The sequence below is a fragment of the Equus przewalskii genome, chromosome 11 (assembly GCF_037783145.1).
Source record: "Equus przewalskii isolate Varuska chromosome 11, EquPr2, whole genome shotgun sequence".
NCBI lineage: Eukaryota > Metazoa > Chordata > Mammalia > Perissodactyla > Equidae > Equus > Equus przewalskii.
Genome location: NC_091841.1, coordinates 11174493 through 11191485, shown reverse-complemented (window position 1 = coordinate 11191485; position 16993 = coordinate 11174493). Strand labels below are relative to the sequence as shown.

The 16993-nt window shown below is 41.9% G+C and overlaps 2 protein-coding genes across 13 annotated transcripts in view; one reads left to right on the top strand and one right to left on the bottom strand.

The window, feature by feature from the left end:
- ATG13 (autophagy related 13) overlaps window positions 1–6218 on the bottom strand; it is a 42176-nt gene extending 35958 nt beyond the window's left edge. For 3 of the 12 annotated variants that reach the window (XM_070565019.1, XM_070565022.1, XM_008543061.2), the window contains exons 1-2: window positions 5388–6012; window positions 4913–4963 (exon numbers count right to left, since the gene is read on the bottom strand). The gene's annotated coding sequence lies outside the window, so the exon portion shown is untranslated. Of the gene's footprint in view, window positions 1–4912; window positions 5029–5387 lie in introns of all 12 variants that reach the window. The other 9 variants (XM_070565021.1, XM_008543048.2, XM_008543078.2 and 6 more) reach the window with 8 other exon arrangements.
- HARBI1 (harbinger transposase derived 1) lies at window positions 6034–16002 on the top strand. Its single transcript, XM_008543031.2, has 3 exons — window positions 6034–6143; window positions 6858–7676; window positions 13995–16002. Exons 2-3 carry the CDS (start codon window positions 7007–7009, stop codon window positions 14372–14374), a joined length of 1050 nt encoding a protein of 349 aa, XP_008541253.1. The 5' UTR covers window positions 6034–6143; window positions 6858–7006; the 3' UTR covers window positions 14375–16002.
- Window positions 16003–16993: the final 991 nt, after the last annotated feature.

Here is a 16993-nt window from a genome sequence, read left to right as displayed (position 1 = left end):
TTGCTGGGTCATACGGTAACTCAACATTTAACTTTTTGAAGAAGTGCCAAACTGTTTTCCAAAGCAGCCATACCATTTTACATTTGGTAATGGGTTGAATTTTAAGATTAGGATATAAAATGAGGACAAAAGGGACAGAGATGACAGACATTATGGATAAGTCTTGTTTCTTTTCCATTTTCTCTAAGTATTTCTTTGCTTTTCACAGTCCCTCTCTATTGATCCTTTCTCTTTCAATCCATAATATATAACCCCAATAAATATGCTATTGCTGTATTCTTTCAAAACATTTTTTAATTTAAAAAAACAGTGGATATATTTTCTTTCTCTCAGAAAACAATAAACGTAGTTGTAATTTATATAACTTCAAGCTAACTTTTAAAAAGTTTTTATTATGAAAAATTTTAAGCATCACTTAGCTTCAACAATGTGGGATAATGCCTGCCCTTAGCCTCTGTCAGAAACTCACATAATTTATCCCTGGAAGAAAACGATGTCATCCTGGCCCACAAAATATCTCCACAATGTTTCATATATAATATCTACTATGTATTAAAATAAACTAGGGATTCATGGAGACAAACCCACATGACCAAAATCCAACAGATACAGCAGACATTTGAAACATATTAATAGAGTTATCAGACACAGATTTTAAAATTACTATGCTTAATATATTCAATTAAATAAAGCACAAAATTGAGAGTTTTGACAGAGAACTAGAAACTATAAGATGAACCAAATAGAAATTCTAGAACTAAAAACCAAAAACACACTAAATTAAGAACTCAATGGTTGAGTCTAACAACAGATTAGATTGGCAGAAGATAGAAATAGTGAAAGGTAATATAGGCCAAAAGAAAATATCCAGAAGGAAGTACAGAGAGGCAAAAAGATGGAAAATAGAGAAAAGTGTATAAGAAACACAGAGTGACCATATGTTTTTGGGATACTTTTGAGAGTGAATGGGCATTATTTAAAGTTTTTTGGAGTTTTTTTGGTGAAGAAGATTGGCCCTCAGCTAACATGTGTGCCAATCTTCCTCTATTTTGTATGTGGGACACCACCACAGCATGGATTGACTATCAGTATGTAGGCCCATGCCTGGGATCCGAACCCATGAACCCCGGGCCGCCAAAGCAGAGTGTGCAAACTTAACCACTATGCCACTGTGCCAGCCCCTAAAGTATTTAATCACACTGTAGCAAGAGGTAGAAAATGAGACATGAGGTTACCTGAGACATTGAGGACACACGGAAAGGCCTAACATATGTGTAATTGGAGTCCCAGAGGGAGAGGAGAAAGAACAGGGGGGAAGCAAAATTAGGAAACGCATAGCTGAGAATTTTCATATGAAGGGGTAAAGAAAAATAAAATGGATAAGTATGGTCTGGCCAGATTACTAGGGAGTCAAGAAAGTGAGCAAAAGAGACTCTAGTAGTAGCTTAGCAGAGAGTCAATGCAGATTATTCTGTAGGTAAAGATTTAGGGACATTAATCTGAATATAGAGAGGGGGAGATGAAGCAAAGGGACTAGAAACAGACCAGAGAGCAGCTATTTCAGTAATCCAGAAGGGAGCTGGTGATAACACTGAATTAAGGCAACACACTCAAAAAAGGAAACAAAGGGCAAATAATTTCAAAGAAACAACTGAATAATTTGGCAAGAGATTATATAAAAATGACTTCAGATGATATCTCTAGCCCTTAAAACTCAGAAAAGTTAGCATCAATTACTAAAAAAATAATTTCTATGTTCTCCAATTTTTAACATAGAATTGTTTAATGTTTTGGATTCAGGCTTAAAACCCCAATATGGAAAATCAGGAACAGTTAACAAGAAAAAAATAGTTAAGTACAAGTTCAAGTGCAAATAGGATAAAAGAGTAATTTCTCCACTTTCTAGGCATCAGAGTTATTGTTAAATTATAGAGATCCTTTTTTCGATTTAGAAAATTCTTTGTAGACAATAAGAAACAGAACAGAAAAGCTGAAATTTTTCTGTTGACCAGACAATTGAAATAGTCTTCCTACCTAAAAGAGTTACTAAGAAAGTTTGAAAATAAAGAAATAAGCAGAGGTATACTCAGTTTAAAAAAAAAAAGAGGAAGAGGAAAGAAAGAAAAAGAAAGCAGATGTGGCAATATTTATAACAGAATTCCAGGCCAAAAGTGATGAAATGGGATTAAAAGAGACACTGAATAATGATAAAATAATCTCTGAAAATATAATAGCCATAAACCTTTATACATAAGCCATATAGCAATGAAGCAAAAATTCCTAGAGATACTAGGAGAGCTTCATAAGATCAAAATTTATCTGAAGATTCAACATACCTCTTTCACAGCTCAATTTGATATAAGCAAAAATATAGAGGATCTGAATAATATAACCAAGCCTAATATATATGTAGAAGTATATGACGCAAGTCACTCAATCTTTCTGTACCTCAGATCCTTTCTTATAAAATGGCAAAAATTATACCTACCTCACAGTGTTGGGGTGAGGATTAAATGAGACAGTTTCTGTAAAGGGTACTTGCCACATAGGAGATCCTCAATAAAGCTCTTATTTATCTACCTCTATCTTTCACATTCTCCTTAGGGTCAAGGGACACTATAAATTGATCACGGTCTTGACGGTAAGAAAAAATGTCCAAGATGTTACTGCCCACAATCCAGTAAACTAGAAACATACAATAAAAAGTTAACCATGTATACATTAAGAAGCTTTTTGTAATAAACATTGAAATAAAAACCAAAGTTACAAACTCTCCAGAAATTAACAAAATGAAGACTATTTTACATCAAAACAAATAAGACACAGCAAAAGGAGAATTCAGAGGAAAACGTATAGCCTTAAATGCTTTAATAATTAAAAAAGACAAGTTCTCTACTTAAGAAACAAGAAAGTAAAATAAATCAAAAGAAAATAGGAGGTTAGAATAAAGACAAAAGCCCTGCTTAATTAACTAGGAACAATTTAAAAACCAGTCCAAAGAATAAATAAGGCCAACATCCGATTTCTTGAAAATTCCAACAGAAATACCTTAAGGGTTTAGTAAAAACACCCTTAAGCTTATATTTTAAATAGGACATCTACATCTCAACAAGAATTTCTCAACATTATCTTTCTCCTACTGACCTAGTAGCTGTGGGCAATATGGAAAGAAGTGGAGGAAAAAAAATAAACTTTAAGACTGCAAATAATACAAAATGACTTTTAACTCTGTATTTCTTTCACATCTGTATGAATCAAAAGTCAAAAATGAAAGCAGCATTTTCCAAAATAACAACACTAAGTTATTACTTCTATAAACTCTTTATTTACTTTTATTTTTACTAAGAAGATACTATTGACCAACAGTCAACTGTGCGTGTTAATTGAGTTATTCTTCTAAGTGGGATTCACAATCTTATCCCTTCTTTTGTAACCAAGGCCATATGCGGGATACCACTGGGATAAGACAAATTTCCTGTGCCACCGAGACTGGAATTTAGAGAATTTTCCTAATAAACTGGCCCACGTTTACTCTACAGTTAAAATCAACTATTTAAAATGAGCTTAAAATCTCTTTAAGGATTTAAAATCTTTTTAAGATCTAAAACCCAAACTTTAAGAAAAGTTCCTTGATTCCCCTGGACAGAAAGGACTAGATAGCCTCCTTTGCATTCTTTCTGGCTACACTGCCTTTATCCTATCAGGGACTTCTTGCAGTTTTTACTGGTCTCAGCACTTTGACTAGAGGAAGCAAGGAACAACACAATCCCATGCACCATTTCCTCTATTAAATCCATGCATGTAAAAATGGTGCCTTATGGATATTCATCTTACTGAGCTCAATACTCCAAGCTGGAAATGATTTCCAAATCATCCACACACAAAGTTTAGGCAAGCTTTGTTCAAGAATAAACTTTTAGTAAAGTGTACATATTATAAGACTCTCAGGTCACATGAGCCAAAAAAGTCTTAAGCAATATGGTAGCTCAAACATTATCTGAATAGCCTGCATTTCGTAATCAGTGAATCTATATACGTACTTTTCTTCCATTAAAAAATAAAAATAAAAAAACAAGTTGAATAATAATGGGTCATAACAGTGAGAAATGTTTTAGTTGCACTCTTCATTCTTCATAATCTAAGCAGCACTTCAACCACAGTGTTATGAATGTAATTATTCATCTTTCCTATAATAAAGTAAAAAGTGTTTAAAAAATATGGTAGGACTCAACTGTCTCCAGCTGATTCTTAATCCTCAAATAAAACAATTTAATTTGGAGTGTTTAGTAGCTGAAAATCTGTAGTTCTGCTTCAATTTTACTATCTACTCTTGAGGGAAAAAAATATAAATATACAATAAGAACCGTTTAGGTGTAAGCACAGTAATGGAAAATCCAGTGGTCTGCAGTTTTTACGAAACGTAAATCTCGAAAGTTGCCATAGCCTTCTTAACTTTATACCCAAAGGGGTACAATTTTCAAATAATGCAGGAATTAACTACAGGCATCTTACTATACAGATCAGTATATATGACACTTGCTTCAGCACTTACTCATCATACGCTGTGTAATAAAAATACTAACTCAAGATTCCATTCCACAAGCATTTATGATTTCTGCTGAGCTGAAAAATGGAGCCAAAAACAAAAAAACTTATCTAGTTGGAGCCACATATCCACACGTGAAAAGGACTAACACTCATAAAACAATACACAAAAACCTGGAAGTTAATTTTTTGAGTCTGACCTCTTTCTCTGTCTTTCTCTCTGGCTGTGGGATGGCCAGAAGAGAAAAACATGCTAAAAGTGAAAATGCTAGGCCGAACTGACCAGGCAAACTGGGAACTAACTGACTGGGAAAGCGAAAACTGAGCTGACTTAGCGATGAACCCAAGAAGGAGCTTAGCCACTTACCGAGAGATTTATTGAATGAGAATGGATCGCAGGTTCCCACGGGTCGTTCCACTGCCAGTAAGAAGAGAGTCGTGAACCTTGTGTCCCTTTTGTCACTAGTCAACAGTCACCCTCACCTACGCGGAGTACATATTTGGCACTCAACAAATCTTGATTGAATGAAAACCTACCTCACTCGTATTGTTACCCAACCCCGGAGTTATGGCCCCCCAAATTACCTCCCAAAAGCCTTACGGCTTAACCCAAAGAGCTAAGAAAATAGACACGAAAGCTCTGGGGACCTTTGTAAAGACTAGGAACAATCAAGGGCCAATGGGGCCTACAACCAACCCGACCTCCCCCAAGAAAGCTCAGGGGGCCCGACTGTGGCTGACCCACTTCGGCTTCACAAGGAGGTCCCGACAGGCCGCAGATCCATAGCCTCCCACCCGGGGGCGCTGAGAGATCTGGGGGTATCCCCCCAAAAAGTGAGTACCTGCGAAGCTGCGACACAGAGAGTGTCTCGGAGCTCTCATTACGGAGGCCGGGGCCTGGGGCCGGCCAACTGCGCCTCCTGGCCGAGGGCTCCGCGCTCCGGAGCTGCAGTGACAGCACGGGTCACAGAGAGATAACCTCACGCCTCGGCAGGCTCGTGGCTCGCAGGCCCCGGGCGTTTCGCTTCCAGGACTGCGCGAGTTGTCGCACTCACGTCGACCGGCGCTCTTCCAGGCTCCCGTCACAGCTCAAGCGGTCACTCCTGCCTTAAGCCCAGCAGCCACTCGCTTCCCGGCGCCGCCATCGTTAGTGTTTGTTTTCATCCGCTCGGTGAAGGCGGAGGGCGAGGGACAGGGCCATGGGGGAAATACAGCTGCCTAACCTCAGCCGCACTTTCGCTACAACATGGACGCCGTATTTACTCTCCTTTATCTTCGAAATTCCCATCAAAGTTGACTTCCTTTCCATATGACTCTTTTTCACTGATTTTTTCAAGGGCTAGGAAGAAAATAAAGGCTTACACAGGGGTCTTTTTGAAAGAGCGATCCCATTTGGGCCGCATGTGGAATGTGCGCCGGCGAACCGCAGGTCGCGGCTGCAGCGGCCGTGAGGACGCGGCGTGGGACGGGCGCTGACGCGGAGGGGGCGGTGCCTGCGCTGACGCCGTGGCCGCTGGGGAGCCGCGCCGGTTCCGGAGGAGGGCCCACCCGGCTGGGAGGGTGGGGAGGGCGGCTGGTAACCTGGCAGCCGCCGAGAGGTGGGTGACGGGCCTTGCCTGACTTTGAGTGGCCGTTGCAGTCAGACTTCCGTATGCGTTTCTCAGGTGCCTTTTAAAAGCGGCGGAGTGGCTTCCCAACCCTTGCTCTCCCAGCCTCTTCTTTCGCGCCTTCCTTCGAACCTGTCTAGTCTTTCTTACTTCCTAGCCCTCAGCCTCACGATTTGGATTTCTTGGGAGTAGAGGAAAGCTTGTTGTTAGAACACACAATCTGCGTCCACCAGGCTGGGTTGCGGGCATTTTTTTTGCCCCCTTCTCCCTTGCTAGACTGGTTTGAGCACCCCGCACATCCATCCGGTACTTGTGGAGCCAGAGGGCTGTGGATAATGAAACCCGCCGTGACTAATCCCTGCCCCGGCTAGTTATGACTTATGTCAGCTGCTTCGTGGCCTGTATAGTTAGGAGCAGACCTCTTTTCCCTTGTGGATAATTGTGCTGTGACCTCCATTAATCTTTTGCTCTTCCCAGTTCAAATGCCAGGCGTTAAATGAGCCACCGAAATTCAGCTCCCATTATCCTTTAAACCAAAGCAAGGCTGTCATGCAGCCATGAGTTGGTGGAGAAAGACCCAAAGTTACAGGTATTGCAGCTCTTGCTTGCACAAAATGAAAATTTGAGAAAAGGAGTTGGGGTAGCCTTTGAATCCCTTTAAAGTCTTTGGTAGGTTTCTAATTTTTTTTCTTTTAACCTTTACAGAGAGAAGATTATAAATGCCAGAGCCATTTAACTGATGGTTAGCTGTTGAATTCTGACACTTCCTTAAATATCTTCTTGCACGAACATCTTCGCTGGGAAGGGTTCAGGAAAAGTAGCAGAGGAAAGGAGAGACAGCATTTGCGTGTACCATGGCTATACCGATAACAGTGCTTGACTGTGATCTCTTGCTGTATGGCCGAGGTCACCGGACATTAGACCGCTTTAAGCTGGATGATGTGACAGATGAATACTTGATGTCCATGTATGGGTTTCCTCGACAGTTCATTTATTACTTGGTGGAGCTCCTGGGGACAAGTCTTTCCAGACCTACTCAGAGATCCAGGGCTATTAGCCCAGAGACACAGATCCTTGCAGCCCTGGGCTTCTATACCTCAGGTTCCTTCCAGACTCGAATGGGAGATGCTATTGGTATCAGCCAGGCATCGATGAGTCGATGTGTTGCCAATGTCACCGAAGCACTTGTGGAAAGAGCCTCACAGTTCATTCACTTTCCAGCTGATGAGTCCTCCATGCAGGCTCTGAAGGATGAGTTCTATGAGTTAGCAGGGATGCCAGGGGTAATAGGGGTGGTTGACTGTATCCATGTGGCAATCAAGGCGCCAAATGCTGAAGACCTCTCCTATGTGAACCGCAAAGGTCTGCATTCTTTAAATTGCCTGATGGTGTGTGACATCAGAGGGGCTCTAATGACTGTGGAGACAAACTGGCCGGGCAGCCTCCAGGACTATGCTGTGCTGCAGCAGTCTTCTCTCAGCAGTCAGTTTGAAGCTGGAATGCACAAAGATAGCTGGCTGCTTGGTAAGTTGGCAGAGGTAAATGCTTCATTTTATAGCCATAGGAAAATTATGTAGCACAGTAGAATGCAACATGGGAGTCTATAGACCTGAGTCTCAGTTCTGTCCTTTTTTTAATGAGCCCTGAGCTGAGAACTCTCTGAGCCTTAATTTTTTTTTAAAGGTTTTTTTTTTATTTATTTTTTTTATTTTTTCCTTTTTCTCCCCAAAGTCCCCCGGCCACATAGTTGTATATCCTTAGTTGTGGGTCCTTCTAGTTGTGGCATGTGGGACGCTGCCTCAGTGTGGTTTGATGAGCAGTGCCATGTCCGCGCCCAGGATTCGAACTGACGAAACACTGGGCCGCCTGCAGCGGAGCGCGGGAACGTAACCACTCGGCCACGGGGCCAGCCCCCTTAATTTTTTTTTTTTTTTTGAGGAAGATTAGCCCTGAGCTAACATCTACCACCAATCCTCCTCTTTTTTGCTGAGGAAGACTGGCCCTGAGCTAACATCCATGCCCATCTTTCTCTACTTCATATGTGGGATGCCTACCACAGCATGGCCTGCCAAGCAGTGCATAGGTCCGCACCCAGCATCTGAACCAGCGAACCCCAGGCCGCCGAAGTGGAACGTGCCAACTTAACCACTGCACCACTGGGCTGGCCCTGAGCCTTAATTTTTTTTAATCAACATTTAAAGACATTTATTAGAACTTAAAAACATATTATTTGACCCACGCCTTCCACTTCTAAGAATTTATCTTGGAGGTACATGTTCATAAATATGAACATTGGTGATGGAAAACAAAATTGCATACAAGAATTTGTATTGCAGTGGTGTTTTATAGTTGCAAACAACAACCCTACAGAAACATTCCCTTTAAATACAGTTGAAATACTTACTGGTAGAGATCTGGTTAAATATAGGACATCCATACAACTGAGCTTTAATTTTTATCATCTGTAAAATGGTGAAAATAATACCAACAGCAGTAATACCTATTGTTAAGATTAAGTAATATATATCAAAGTTCACTATAAAGTATTGTACAAGTATGAGATAGGATTTTTGCCATTGGTGATTGTCACTATGATGTCTCTATGAAAATGATAGGAGACAGTGCACTTACACAGTTCTTGTAGGAACTCAGTTACGGATCTGCCCAAGTGCCATCGCAAAGCCTGGCTTAGTGATATGAGTAGGACAAGAATCCATTCAATATGGGATAGTGCAAAGTGGGCTGACTGTACAGCTGTGAGGAATACAGTTACTTAACAGTCATAAAACCCTTGAGCCTGACAGCGTAGGGGGTTTTTTGTTTGTTTTTCTTAAAGTACTGCTCTTAAGTGAGCAATAGGATAAGGGTTATCTTGTATACAACAACATATTATTATTATTTTTTGGGGGTGGGGGAAGATTAGCCCTGAGCTAACGTCTGCTGCCAATCCTCCTCTTTTTTGCTGAGGAAGACTGGCCCTGAGCTAACATCTGTGCCCACCTTCCTCTACTTTATATGTGGGATGCCTACCACAGCATGGCGTGCCAAGCGGTGCCGTGTCCGCACCCGGAATCTGAACTGGTGAACCCCAGACCGCCAAAGCGGAATGTGTGAACTTAACCGCTGTACCACTGGGCCGGCCCCACAGCATATTACTATTATTTTTTTAAAGATTGGCCCTGAGCTAACATCTGTTGCCAATCTTCCTCTTTTTTTTTTCTTCTCCCCAAAACCTCCCAGTACCTAGTTGTACATTCTAGTTATAGGTCCTGCCAGTTCTGCTACACGGGACGCTGCCTCAGCATGGCTTGATGAGCGGTGCGAGGTCCACACCCAGGAGCTGAAGCAGTGAAACCCTGGGCTGCCAAAGCGGAGCGCATGAACTTGACCACTCAGCCACCAGGCCGGCCCCTACAACATATTATTGAGAGATGAAAAGATGCATTAAAGATTGGAAGACCTCTCTTTCAAAACCACTAATCATATCTGCACTGCACATGCACATAACACAACACAGCGTTTAACATGTAATAGACACTCGGGAGTTATTTCTCTTTAATTTCTCCCTCTTCTCCCCAAAGCTCCCCAGTATACAGTTGTACATTTTAGTTATGGGTCCTTCTAGCTGTGCTATGTGGGACGCCGCCTCAGCATGGTTTGATGAGCGGTTCTAGGTCCGCACCGGGATCTGAACCCCTGAACCCCGGACCGCTGAAGCAGAGCACGCTGAACTTAACCACTATGCCACAGGGCTAGCCCTCAAATATTGCTTTTGTTAGCACTTTAAGGTCATTTAGGAATTAATTGATTTTCTTTTCCTTCCTTGGGACCCCAGATTCAGTTGGAATGATAGCTTTAAAGTAGTTTTTTTAGTTATTTACAGGACATAGTTGAAAAGTGAAAGCTGTGACCAATTTTTATATACATCTCTGATTCCTCTCTTTACAAGAAGAGTGGAAGTAGGAGAAATGGATATTGTAACAACATTTAACAAATGTTTATTAGGGCCAGTTTTGGTACCAGGGCACATGCTAGGCACTAAGGATGTTGGGAAAGCATACACATGTGAAATAGATTACCTTAGTGCTATCAGTTCTCGGATCCTGGGCGCAGACCTAGCACTGCTCATCAGGCCATGCTGAGGTGGTGTCCCATATGCCACAACTAGAAGGACCCACAATAAAACATGCAGCTATGTACTGGGGGGCTTTGGGGAGAAGAAGGAAAAAGAAGAAAGAAAAAAAAAAACTTCTGGAATGAGAATCTTCAAGGAAAGAATCTAGACATGCATTTTTAACAGGTGCCCTAAATGATTTGGACAAATAGTTAAGTTTGGAAAACACTGGTCTCTGGAGGATGTGTGGACAGTGGGGTAATGCAGGAGAAGATTAGCAGGATTGTGAGGAATGACAAGATGTTAAAAAAAAAGAGAGAGCCAGCCGTGATGGCCTAGTGGTTAATCTTCAGTATGCTCCGCTTCAGTGGCCCAGGTTCCGTTCCTGGGCCCTGAACCACACCACTCGTGTGTCAGTAGCCATGCTGTGGCAGCAGCTCACATAGAAGAACTAGAAGAACTTACAACTATGTAGTGGGGCTTTGGTGGGGAAGGGAAGAAAAAAGGGGGAAGATTGGCAACAGATGTTAGCATAGGGTGAATATTCCCCTCCAAAAAGTGAAAAAGAGATAAGGGGCCAGCCCTGTGGCTGAGTGATTGAGTTCATGTGCTTCCCTTTGACAGCCTGGGGTTCACCAGTTCAGATCCTGGGTGTGGACCTAGCACCACTCATCAAGCCATGCTGTGGCAGCATCCCACATAGAAGAACTAGAGTGACCTACAACTAGGATATGCAACTATGTGCTGGGGCTTCAGGGAGAAAGAAAAGAAAAAAAAGGAAGATTGGCAACAGATGTTAGCTCCGGGCCAATCTTCCTCACCAAAAAAAAAAGAGAGAGAGAGATAAGATGGCTGATGTCTTCACACTGTCAGATTTGTGGAATATTTCTAGATTTGCCAAATCTAGAATTAGCTGTGATTCCCCTTTGGGTTTTTTTAGCATATTTTCGCCATGGGTGTCATCCCTTCGTGTCCTCATTCTCATCTGTCCCTTCAGAGTGTATTACCTAATTCTTCTTCTCTAAATGTACCTCTTCCTGCAAACAATTCAGCCTGAGTCCTTACTTCTTCAGCTCCTGGCCTAGTCCTGTTAAGCAGCTTTGGGTAAGATCTGCCAGAATGTCTTATGGATGACTGATCATGTAAGCAATTGTAATCTGTTTAGCAATTCTGATCCTAATCCCCTCCCATGTGTCTGTCTGCCAGTGGTGCTTGGATTATGACCAGTTAATGACGATGGAGCATTTTATAAAAGGTCTACTTTAATTAGCTTGTCCTGTAGGTTTCCCCGTTTAAGGCCCATACTGTTTCTTAGAGAAATGTTTAACAGATATCATTTAGTAACTCCATGCCATGGCATTCATCTTAAATGTTTGTATTATTCTCTTTTACAGCATTACACCATTGTTTTGGCAACTCTGAATCTGCCATTAGCATTTAGTGACTAGCTCCTTCTTCCTTTGCCTGACATATCAAAGGATGGCTGACATCTCTTTGATCTTCTCATTTGTAAAATGAGTTCAATAATATCTAACCCAGCAGAGTTGGGATGGGATAATAAGAGAGAATTTGTGTGTGTGCATGTGTGAGGAAGATTTGCCCTGAGCTAACATCTGTGCCAGTCTTCCTCTACTTTGTATGTGGGATGCCTCCACAGCATGGCTGATGAGTGGAGTAGGTCCTCGCCCGGGATCTGAACCTGTGAACCCAGGCCACTGAAGTGGAGCACATGGAACTTTAACCACTCAGCCACAGGGCCAGCCCCAAGAGTTAATATTTTTAAAGTGCCCAGCATGGTGCCTCCTACATGGTAGATATTCAGTGAGTCATAGATATTATTTTCATTATTATTTATAACATCAAGTTTCTTAAATTTAATATTTAGTAGGGATGAGTTCAATTAAAATAGGTTGTACTTGGGGGTGGTGGGGCAGGGAAGTCAGCTGAATATAAAATTTGCAAACTTTGTGAGGCTTGTTAGATACTTAAAGTTAATCCAGAGCCAGCCCTGATGGCCTAGTGGTTAAAGTTCGGTGCTCTCACTGCTTCAGTGGCCCAGGTTCGTTTTGTGGTCGCAGAACCACACCACCTGTTTCTCAGTTGCCATGCTGTGGGGGTGGCTCACATAGAACTCAAAGGACTTGCAACTAGGATATACAACCACGCACTGGGGCTTTGGGGAGGGAAAAAAAAAAAGGGAGGAAGATTGGCAACAGATGTTAGCTCAGGGCAAATCTCTCCCTACAAAAAAAAAACAAAAGTGGGGCCAGCCCAGTGGCTCAGTGGTTAAATGTGCACATTCCGCTTTGGCGGCCTGGGGTTTGCCGGTTTGGATCCCAGGTGCGGACATGGAACTGCTTAGCAAGCCATGCTGTGGTAGGTGTCCCACACATAAAGTAGAGGAAGATGGGCATGGATGTGAGCTCAGGGCCGGTCTTCCTCCTCTTTTTGCTGAGGTCCATGCTAGCTCAGGGCCAGTCTTCCTCAGCAAAAAGAGGAGGATTGGCAGAAGATGTTAGCTCAGGGCTGATCTTCCTCAAAAAAAAAAAGTTAATCCAGTACATCTAAAACTGATACAATGTTATATGTCAACTACATCTCAGTAAAATAACTTTGTAATTAAAGTTAATCCAGCTCTTAGAAATGTAACCCTCTAAAACAAAGGAGTCCTATATGTTTTGGAACGATGTCTAGCACTCTTTGAACAGACCATAGCTATTTACCAAAATTGATGGTAGGTCAGGAACACAGCGAGTGTGCAACTTGGTACTCCTAGGGCCTGTCTGTATTTCTAGGCAGTTGTGCCTCTGTGTGAGACAGTTCATCTGCCAGATGTAGTGTCAGGACAATTAAACCTTATAGAAACATTATACTGTTGTAATAGGACATTGCGCCCCAGTTTTTGTTTTGTTTTTAGCACTCCCCAGGATCATTTGATAAGGAAGTCACCTGAGGGAAATGCCTCGTGTATATTATTTTAATTGACTTCTGATTTTATTTCCTTATCACTGACGATTACTGTTTGCATCCTTATATTTATGCTGTCCTTGTTAATGTGGAATTCTAACAGTTCCTTTATTACAAAGGCGTTGTTCTAGTGTATATAACATCTAGTGGGGCAGAACACCTGAGTTCTGATCTCTGCCACAGATGCTGAGACTTTTATTTTTCTTATTACTGGGAGAATAAATGATTATTGTCCGTGAAATACTCTGAAATCCCTAGGTAGTGCTTTCAGACCTGACATTTTAATGGTAAAGTTAGACGTTTTCCTCCAAAGTGTTTGAGATCTCCTAGCAGAATCCTCTTTTATCTCTCTTGCACTCTTGCTCTTTAGAGATTTTGAAGGTTGGCTTGCTGTGTGATAGTTTTTACTAATCTTTTGTGAGAGAACAATATCTGAATTCAGAAAATCCAGAAATTTTATTTCCTCCAGCGCCTTTACCTCCTTCCTAGGAACATTCTTTCAGACTTGACTTTCTTTAGCTATGAGCCGTTTTTGTCTGTTGGTTTTAACCAAGGATATTCCCAGCCAAGACTCATGTCTTCCTGCTCATGACACTGGCATGCCTTCTCTACCACAGCATTTCCCTCTTGGTTTTTCTGGTACGCTTTGGCTCTGGAAGCTGTTGTGTTTTCTTGTCTGTTCCCAGTACATGTTCCTGGATTTTCCTTTCATTTGTATCCCAGTTATAATGATTTATGATTTCTTTGGGCCTTCCCCACAGGTGACAGTTCCTTCTTTCTCCGCACCTGGCTCATGACCCCACTGCACATTCCTGAAACTCCAGCCGAATATCGCTATAATATGGCCCATTCTGCAACTCACAGCGTGATTGAGAAGACCTTCCGAACCCTCTGCTCCCGATTCCGCTGCCTGGATGGATCCAAGGGGGCTCTGCAGTACTCACCGGAGAAGTCCAGCCACATCATCTTGGCCTGTTGTGTCCTCCATAACATCTCCTTGGAGCATGGGATGGATGTTTGGTCCTCTCCAGTGACAGGACCCATGGAACAGCCCCCTGAGGAAGAATATGAGCACATGGAGTCCCTGGACCTAGAGGCTGACCGCATCCGTCAGGAGCTGATGCTCACTCATTTTAGCTAATGTGAAGGAGCGGGAGGGAAACTTTCAGAAGTTTCAGAAGGAGTCGTGACAAACTTTCCCCCTCACCACCCCCCACACAGTTCCACCATCTAGCATGACTTGTCACAAACTGACATTTAATCTGGGTATTTTAGAAGGGTTGAGACCATGCCAGAATATCTTGATTCATTTGCAGAATATCTTGATTCATTTGCAAATTTATTAACTAAACCAAAACCAAGACAAGAATTCCTTACTATCTGTTGGACTGCAGGTTGAGCACCACTCATTTGAAAGCTCACTGGTTGCAGACATTTATGGTTGTCCTACGAAATCAAAGCAAAGGGGGAAATGGCATCTAGTCAGAAGACTTCTTTTGGTTTCAATTATCTAGAGATTTCAAATGAAAATTATATTGTTTGTCCTGAATTATTTGGATAGTATTTTAGCTTTTCTACTGTGCTGCCTATATAGGCATAATCTGAGGCAAGTGTAAAAAAATTAAAGTTGGGGAATGGTCTTCTGACAAGTAAATGGCTACTAATATGAGTTTGAAGCTTTGTGTTTTAAGACGCTATTCGGGGCAGTCTGAAACCTCCATCTTCAGTCTTTCTGCAATAATTGGACTATGACTTGGGCCTGGTTCTAGGGAGAACATCTGGACTCCAGTCTCCTATTTCCAACCCTGAGTAGGAGTTAGAGGCTAAATGGGTTTAAGAACCGAATCAGGGGCCAGCCCCGTGGCCAAGTGGTTAAGTTCACACACGCCGCTTCAGCGGCCCAGGGTTTCACCTGTTCAGATCCTGGGTGCAAACATGGCTCATCAGACCATGCTGAGGCGGCGTCCCACATGCCACAACTAGAAGGACCCACAACTAAAATATACAACTCTGTACTTGGGGGATTGAGGTGAAAAGCAGGAAAAGAAAAGACTTGCAACAGTTGTTAGCTCAGGTGCCAATCTTTTAAAAGAAAAACCCAAAACCCAATCGGCTTAAAGAAGACAAGTCAAATATAAACAAAATAGCAAGCTTACACTTTACAGGAGATCTAAAGACCCTGATAGATTGGTGGACAGAGGCGATTCACCCAGGTTTTGACAGCTGACATCTAAAGAGATCGCATTTCTTATGATCATGATGTTAGAATGTCCGTTTGACCTTTCTGCTTTGAAATTCCTTGCACAGAAGGAAGATTTAGGAAATAAAGAAGGCATGTGAAAGTATTAAAAAGGAGAGGTAAAAGGAATATAATTTCTTGGTTTAAGTGAATTCTGGAGTTAGACCTACTTGAATATCTTGTGTGCCAAGTGATGGACAGAATTTCCCAGGGAATAAACAACCCCCCACCAAGTCTTGTTCTAAAATTATACTGATACAAAAATAACCTGATTGGAATAATGAAAGTGTTAATCAGGTTCACACATTGGTGCCTTGCTGGGACAAAAAAGAGACTTTCCTGAGGATTGTCTTGTCCGCAGTCTCTCAGCCACTCACCATGTGATACCTCTGAATTGTCCTGCTGGCTCATTTCCTACCTGCCTCTGGCAATGTTAATCTGGTGATTTTCAAAGTAAAGAAATGAACAGCTGATGACAGAAGAAATTTGGAAATAAATTAGGGATGACTCATCCTCAAGATTAAAAACAATTATGGATTATTATCTGCTGTTTATTTCTACTCCAAATGCTATTTCCCATCAGCATCCTACTCTATAAAAGAGTGGGTTCCTTTTGGCAGGATGTTGAGCTTAATATGTACAATGATGTCATTGAGATAGGAGTGAATGATGAAGAGATGACTGGAAACTAGCTCTATTCATTGTGCAACAGAGGTGTCCTGTTACATTTTTTTTCTTTGTAAAGTTTAACTTGTGACCCAAGTATGCTTTGTCTCCCTCCTAAGACAATCTTTTAACTCTTAACAGTCTTGCCAAGTTTCCTGAGATGGGTATTTTGGTTCTATTATGAGTATTGCATAAGAAAAAGTTTACTGCCACCTATGTATCTTAAGTGGCAAGGTGGAGGGTGATCTTGGAAAGTGCCTAGAATTTTAGCCTTAAAAAACTAAGTTAAAGGAAAATTGGGGGCTGGCCGGGTGGTGCAGCGGTTAAGTGCACACATTCCACTTTGGCGGCCTGGAGTTCACCGGTTCGGATCCCGGGTGCAGACATGGCACCGTTTGGCTCATGCTGTGGCAGGTGTCCCACATATAAAGTAGAGGAAGATGGGCACGGATATTAGCTGAGGGCCAGTCTTCCTCTGCAAAAAGAGCAGATGTTAGCTCAGGGCTACTCTTACTCAAAAAAAAAAAAGGAAAATTGGAGTTTTTACAACTTAACTCACTAGCCGGTGACATGATCCTGAATGGGAGGGACAGTCTTGGAGAGATTTCAAAAGCAATTTCAAGTCTATTACTTGCACACCAAGGATAATTTCTAAGTGCTGATCTGACTGAACATTGGCTGGCAGTGTTTATTTTTCCTAATAATTCCACAGAATAACTGTTCAAATTTATTCCTTTAATCTCCTTTTGACCTGGATTTTTAGAGGCCAGGATTTTTTCAGTCCATACTCAGACTTTTCCCCCAAAATGATCTAGGGGAGGGTTCAAGGTCTATGTTTCCAAATTGCCAAAAAGG